The sequence below is a fragment of the Toxorhynchites rutilus genome, chromosome 3 (genome assembly GCF_029784135.1).
Source record: "Toxorhynchites rutilus septentrionalis strain SRP chromosome 3, ASM2978413v1, whole genome shotgun sequence".
Taxonomy (NCBI): Eukaryota; Metazoa; Arthropoda; class Insecta; order Diptera; family Culicidae; genus Toxorhynchites; species Toxorhynchites rutilus.
This window is the reverse complement of record NC_073746.1, coordinates 298,224,164-298,232,020: the sequence shown is the minus strand read 5'-3', so window position 1 is coordinate 298,232,020 and position 7,857 is coordinate 298,224,164. Positions and strand designations below refer to the sequence as shown.

General features: G+C 44.9%; 1 protein-coding gene across 1 annotated transcript; it reads right to left on the bottom strand.

Moving 5' to 3' along the window:
• Positions 1-1,841: 1,841 nt before the first annotated feature.
• Positions 1,842-7,112, bottom strand: LOC129774327 (uncharacterized). The gene has a single exon (XM_055778044.1). It carries the CDS (start codon positions 7,110-7,112, stop codon positions 1,842-1,844), a length of 5,271 nt encoding a protein of 1,756 aa, XP_055634019.1.
• Positions 7,113-7,857: the final 745 nt, after the last annotated feature.

The window sequence follows — 7,857 nt, the reverse complement described above, 5'->3', positions numbered from 1 at the left end:
CAACATTCATTCCTAATGCAGATTTCACACACATAACATCTCAGTTGTGAGTGGAATTCAATAAAATAAGTAAAAAAACAGCAGTTAGCAGTTATCACACCTCTCTTTCATTAGTCTAGGGCATTGATAAGACTGAAATACAATCGTGGGACATATGAGCAAGTCGCTAATTGTGGATAATGGAAATCCAACGTGCCCCTCGATTTTATTTTAGTCTTATCAATGCCCTAGACTAATGAAGGAGAGGTGTGATAACTGCTAACTGCTACTTGCCTATTTATTTTCTAGCTTTTAGTACATTATTATGTTTAATCACTATTAAACCGTTTAACTTAAAAAGGTTTTTTTAATTATTTTATTTTCTAGTTTTTAGTACATTAGTACTGCTTCATTAGAATATTTCTCTACAATTAAACTATTGTACTGTATTCTATCAGTCGAATAATTTCATTTGATACCGATATTGAGTGGATTGCAGAAAATACATAGTATGTTTTCCAAGTGAAGTTCATTCGTTTGATACACATATCTCAATCAACCTTTTTTTTTTTGAGATGATATGAAATCAACTATTTTGTAGCGGCGGTCAAAATGGATTTTTCAAGATAAGCAATTTTAAAATGACAGCAGCGATAAAGGGGTTTAATAAATTCGATCAGTTCCTTTTGGTCAAATTTCTATTAATTTAGGACAACGCTACGGACATACAAACAGTTCAAGCTAAATAAAACCGTTTAATAAAGTAATTTGCTATTTTGTGATCGCGGCCATCTTGGATTTGGATTGTTCATGATCTACTATGATCTACTATTCAAGTCCTTTCATTTGATACCCATATTAATCGGGTTTTGAGAAAATATGTAGCCCGCCATTTGGTAGTGGCAGCCATCTTGGATTTGCATTTTTCATAAATAACCGTGTTTTACTAGTCAAGCCCTTTCATTTGATACCCTTATGAATGAAGTTTTGAGAAAATATGTAGTCCTCCATTTTGTAGTGGCAGCCATCTTGGATTTACATTTTTCATCAATAACCGTATTCTACTAGTCAAGCCCTTTCATTTGATACCCATATCAATGAGGTTTTGAGAAAATATTTTGTAGTGGCAGCCATCTTGGGTTTGTATTTTTCATAAATAACTGTGTTCTACTAGTGAAGCTCTTTCATTTGATACCCATATTAACGGGGTTTTGACATAATATGTAGTCCGCCATTTTGTAGTGGCAGCCATCTTGGATTAGCATTTTTCATAAATAGCCGTGTTCTACTAGTCAAGCCCTTTCATTTGATACCTGTCGATAGCAAAGAAGAGCAGGATCACTGGGCAGCAACTTTGAGGGTGAGTATGGCAGGTTTCCTATCAAGTAGCGCTTTCCGGAACGGTGAGGCGATGCAGGTACGTAAACTAATTTTATTTCTCCATAATTTCACATCACATTTCTATTAAACAATTCACAAAGTATTTCAAGAAAAGTAATTCACAAAGTAAATTATTTCAACTGAAGTTCGAGCAGCTGGTCTTCATCGGTCAAAACCGAGCGGTAAAAAGAGACCCCACATACGATTCAACAGCCTTTTATAGATGTTGGTTGGCGGAAGTGAAAATTTTAATTTCCTGGCTACTTCGATTGATTTTGTCATGTTTTTTGTAGCTTGAAGGTAATAAATTTTCTTGTAAACAATGTCGATCATTTCATACAGATGGCTCTGCATTCGTTCATCGAACATACTGGCCCCTCTGAAATCCCATTTCAGAAATTTCAAAATGTCGATTGTTCGTTGATGGCTGGTTGTTATGATGACCTCTTGCCCTTTTAGAAAAACTGGATGAGCTTACGGATTTATAATTCTGCTATCTTCGTTGGTTCTTCTGATGGTGTTGCTGGTTGTGTTGTCGCGATGGGTAGCAAGCATATCTTCGATACGGGCCGCACAAATTTTCCGCTGGGTGTTTGAAGAGTTACCACTCGAGTGATCCCGTCTGCTCCGGGGTGCAGTTCGATGATTCGTCCTGTCGGCCAGTGCACAGGAGGAGTGTTCTCGTCCTTTATAACCACCAGGCGACCTTTCTCGATGACTACAGGTGGATTGCACCACTTCGATCGTGGTTGAAGCGTCGAAAGATATTCGTTGTGCCATCGCTGCCACAGATGTTGGAAAAGTTTCTGCGTGTGCTCCCAGTGTCGAAGTCGATTGGAGGGAATTTTCGTGAGGTCCATGTCCGGAATTGCTTTCATCGCAGAACCAATCAAAAAGTGTCCGGGAGTGAGTGGTTGGAAATCGGTGTGGTCGTCGCTGAGAGGAACGAGTGGCCTAGAGTTCAGGCAACACTCGATCTGCTTGAGTAGAGTTTGCATGTCGTCGTCAGCTAGTTTGTTGGGTCCGAGAACACGGTAGAAATGCTTCTGTGCTGACGCGATAGCAGCCTCCCACAAGCCCCCGAAGTTAGAAGCCTTAGGAGGATTGAAGCACCAGCGTATTCCATTCTTCATGCATTCTTGTTCAACTGCCTGCTGGTGATGCTCGTTGCGGAATAGACGACGAAGCTCGTTTGCTGCGCCCACAAAATTTCTCCCGTTGTCGCTGTGGATTTCGGAGCAGATTCCTCGTTGTGAGACGAACCTGCGCAGTGCCTGGATAAATTTTGATGTGCTCAAATCAGGAACGAGCTCCAGATGTACTGCTTTTGTGCTGAAGCAAATAAAAACAGCTACGTAAGCCTTTCGTGGAGCTGCCTTTCGACTGACTGGCTTAAGTAGAATTGGACCCCAGTAGTCCACTCCTGAGACGGAAAATGGCCGCGCCGCGGTGACCCGTGATGCAGGAAGCTCGGACATAAATTGCTCCACGTGTTTTGGACGAACTCTATAGCAAGTCGTGCAGTTGTGAACCACAGCTTTCGCAAGCTTTCTGGCCCCTGTGATCCAGAAACGGAGACGAATAATGGTGAGCAATAGTTGTGTAGCTGCGTGAAGATGTTTGTGGTGATAACCTCGAACCAACAGTAGGGAAAAGCGATGTGACGACGGTAGAAGAATTGGATGTTTGACTTCGAAAGGCTGTTGCGATCTTTCCAATCTGCCCCCAATATGTATCAGGCCATCTGGTGCTAGGAAAGGATGAAACCATCGTAGAGGTGATTTGGCGGAAATGGGTTTTCCCTGCTGAAGCTTAGTCCAGTCGCTGTTGAAGCATTGTTGTTGAACTAATGAGATCAGCGTTTTCTCGGCCTTGGAGACTTCATCAGAGCTGAGACTAGACCTTTTTGGACGTGGCCTGGCGAGACAGTTGTGACGAAATCGTTGACAATAAGCGAGTACACGCAGCATGCGATCGTAGCTGGAAAATTTCTCCACGAATAAGTCCAGGAACGTGGGTTCGGCTATGGCGGGAACTGAGGCAACTGGTGTTTTTCTGATTTCTAGTTGGGCATCCGAAGGTTCCAGTTCGTTGTGCTGCTGGATTGGCCAACTGCTGGAATGTTGTTGCAACCAAAAGGGTCCGCTCCACCAAAGTTCATTCAGGAATAGCAGCTCTGCTGTTGTCCCACGCGAGATGCAGTCTGCAGGGTTCTGTTGTCCTGCCACATGATGAAAATGACATCCAACCGTGGCGAGTTGAATTTTTGAAACACGGTTCGCCACGAAAGTTGTCCATGTTGATGGGGTGGAATTCAACCAGCTGAGTACCACCGTCGAATCGACCCAAAAGAATGTTTCGGCTGACAGTTGAAGAGACGCAGTAATTTTCTCGTACAATTGTGACGCAAGCAGTGCCCCGCAGAGTTCGAGTCGTGGTATGCTTTGCTTCTTTAATGGCGCTACCTTCGATTTGGCTGTAAGAAGCGCTACGTTTATGGTTCCGTCGGAGTTCGTCGAGCGGAGGTAAGCGCAAGTTCCATAAGCGCGCTCCGATGCGTCGGAGAAGATGTGAAGTTGTACCGTTGTTGGATTACGACATAAAACGTAACGAGGAATACGAAGCTCGTTTAGTAGCGGGAGTTGCGAGAGATACGATGCCCAATGTTCGATCATCGGTGGGGGGAGCTCTTGGTCCCAGCCTAGAACATTGTCGTCACTGTCCTTAAGCGTCCATAAGGCCTGCATGAATAACTTAGCGGTGGTAACGATCGGCCCCACTAGGCCGAGAGGGTCGAATAGACGGGCAATCTGGGAGAGAGCTATGCGTTTGGTAAGCCTCTCCTCGCAAACATTTGGCAGTTCGATCTTGTAGCGCAGGTTGTCCGTCGATGGTTCCCAATGTAAGCCTAGGGTTTTGATGCATGCATCTCGATCGAAGTCCACAGATGCCTGAAGAGCTCGGTTGTCCAACGAAACTTCCTCTAATACGGCTGGCTCATTCGAAGCCCATTTACGGAGTTGGAATCCTCCCTTGTTGAGAAGGGACTCAAGCTGCTGCCGAAGTGCGATGGCTTCTTGCACGGAATCCGCGCCTGAGAACAAGTCGTCCACATAGAAATCCCTTTTCAGGACCGTCGCAGCTTGTGGATACTCGTACCGCTCGTCTTCGGCCAATTGTTGAAGGACACGTGTCGCTAGAAATGGAGCACTAGCCGTCCCATAGGTAACCGTCCTCAATTCGTAGGTCTCGAGAGGATCGTCCGGGGAGAATCGCCACACAATTCTCTGAAGCGGAATATCCTTTTCGTCCACCAGTATCTGTCGGTACATCTGTTTGATGTCAGCGATTATCATTATAGGTCGGATCCGGGATCGTATGATGATTGACCTGATGTCCTCTTGGGTGACTGCACCCACCATGAGTGCGTCGTTTAGGGAGGGACCGGACGGTGTTTTACAAGACGCGTCGAAGACTACGCGTAACTTTGTTGTAGAGCTGTCATCACGTACAACGCAGTGGTGAGGAAGATGATAGGACGGAGATGGTGCTGTCTCATGGTCGTACACTCGATGCATATGTCCGAGGGCACGGTATTCTTCCAGAAAGTCGCAGTATTGTTTCCGGAGATTTTCATTATGCCACAGACGGTTTTCCAGAAGACGAAAACGGCGAATAGCAGTACGACGATTGTCTTCCAGCTTGGAGAGAATGTCGTTTCTGACTGGTAGACGAACTATATAGCGTCCTACTGAATTTCTACATACGTTGCGTTGAAAGTGCTCTTCACATGCTGCTTCTTCCACCGAGTAGTTTGCAGAGCCGCTATCTTCCTCGACAGTCCAGAATTTTTCCATTTGCTGATGAAGATCTACGACGGTGGCAATATTAACTGATGCTGGAGCTGATGATTGGCCAGTCGATTTTCTTCCGGAAACGATCCAGCCAAAGACGGAGTTCACGAACAGTGGACCATTGGAATCAAGCTGAATTCTGCCAGAAGCTTTGAACAGGTCAAAGAATAGTTCGGCACCTAATATGATGTCGATGGGAGCAGTTTGGTGAAACAATGGGTCCGCGAGTTGGATCCCGGTAGGAATTTTCCAAGATGAAACGTCAAATGAATTAGACGGTAGATCGACAGTCACTCGTGGTAGGATAACGAAGTCAACCGGAGCAGAGTATTCGGTTACTAGAGAACGCACCGTAGAAACAATTTTGAAGCGAGCATGTGTCGAACGTTGTCCTATTCCAGCGATCGGGAGATTAATTTTCTGACGTTGGATTTTGAGCCGCCGTATGAATGACTCTGTTGCAAAGCAGCACTCACTGCCGGAATCCAAAAGTGCTCTGGCATGGTGTCCAATACCATTGTCGTCAACCACCAATACAATCGCTGTTGCCAGAACAACGCTTTTCACTCCACGACCTGATGAAGCGTTGACAGACGTTTCAACGATGGCTGCTGACATTGACATCGGCGGTTTATTATCCGTTGATTGTGCTCGAATTTTCAATGGTTGTGTTGATTCTGGAACATTGGCGCTAGGAAATGTGGACGAAGAATTGGAGCAGAGCTGAGTGTGGTGGTGACCATGGCACTTGCGACACGTGCTGGAAGAGGGACAATCATCTGCTCGGTGGCCTTTGCGGAGACAGTTCCGGCACAGCTGATGACGACGGACTTCTTTGTCTTTGTCGTTGATACTTAGTTTGGAGAAGACTCCGCACAAATATAGAGGATGGTGATTCGAACACAGGATACACTCTCTCGAGTTCATGGTGTTTGCTCCGTGGCTAGAAACAGGGCGCGTAAGTGGCCTTTTCACAGGTTGAGGTTGGGAAACATCGCTGGTTCGTCCAATCGATTGAAGTACTGAGACACGACGTTGAATGAAAGATGTTAGATCGCTGAATTTTATGGCATCCTTCGTTGAAGCGCAGTCCTCCCAGTCTCTCCTTGTTGTGGGATCAAGGCGAATGCTCAAGATTCTGATGAGAATGATGTCCCAGTATTCGGTTTTCTCTCCGAGTTGTTTGAGAATTTTCACATTAGCTTCGAACTTCTCTACCAGCGAATGCAACTCGGAAGCGGATTCCCGCTTGAGTGTGGGAAACTCAAAAAGCGAGTCAATGTACGACTGCTTTAGTCTTATGGTGTTCTGGTAATGCTCCAACAACAAATTCCAGGCTACGAGATAGTTGTTGGCGCTGATTGCTATTGTCTGCACTAGTTTTAATGCTTCCCCAGCCAAAGACGAACGAAGGTAATAAAATTTCTGCACACTAGAGAGTTCGTGCGACGAATGAACTAGTGAGACGAACAGATCGTGGAAATTGAGCCAATGATCGATGTTCCCCGAAAAGACAGGCAGCTTGATGTCCGGTAGACGGATGTGTGATGCCGTAGGGAAATGCTGGTTTGAATGGTTGGCTGGAGACGCAGGGTTAACCGGAGTTGATGGAGCTTTATGCAGCGACAGCAGAAATCCTTTTACACGGAAGTAAACAGTTTCGAATTCAATGCGGGTTTTCAGATGAATTTCGGTGCCGGCCTCGTCCAGCGTTTCCAAATCGCTTTGTACGGTGTTGAAGTCATTCCAGATCGTGACAAGATGCTCCAAACGGACAGATACCTCAACAGCATCGGTTTCATCATCGTAGTTGTCGACGAACGTTGCGATGAGGTTGAATGATGATAAGAGGCTCTTTTGTCTCGTTTTCAGTGATTTGATTCGCCTTTCGCTGGACATGATGAAGCGGGATCTGGAAAGCGAAAGACCGCGCAGCACAAACAGATAAATGTGAGAGAATGGAACGCTAATTACCTTCTCAAGGCAATTTTCAATGCCTTGTATGAGTTATAACAACGCAGTAACCAGCGGTGATGTAAGTTGTCTTATGAAGAGATCGAAGCCCGTTCTGAAGGGAATTGTACCAGGTAGCTAACCTCAACTGCGCACAGCCACGTGGTTAGGATTCCACAAGCGATAGAGATGTTGGATCAACGGAGTTCGACGTTAATCCGGTTCGAAGGACCACTATGTCGATAGCAAAGAAGAGCAGGATCACTGGGCAGCAACTTTGAGGGTGAGTATGGCAGGTTTCCTATCAAGTAGCGCTTTCCGGAACGGTGAGGCGATGCAGGTACGTAAACTAATTTTATTTCTCCATAATTTCACATCACATTTCTATTAAACAATTCACAAAGTATTTCAAGAAAAGTAATTCACAAAGTAAATTATTTCAACTGAAGTTCGAGCAGCTGGTCTTCATCGGTCAAAACCGAGCGGTAAAAAGAGACCCCACATACGATTCAACAGCCTTTTATAGATGTTGGTTGGCGGAAGTGAAAATTTTAATTTCCTGGCTACTTCGATTGATTTTGTCATGTTTTTTGTAGCTTGAAGGTAATAAATTTTCTTGTAAACAATGTCGATCATTTCATACAGATGGCTCTGCATTCGTTCATCGAACAATACCTATATTAATAAAGTT

What these genes read in the sequence shown, in the direction of transcription:
- LOC129774327 (XM_055778044.1), bottom strand. Translation starts at nt 7,112, where the DNA reads ATGTCCAGCGAAAGGCGAATCAAATCACTGAAAACGAGACAAAAGAGC.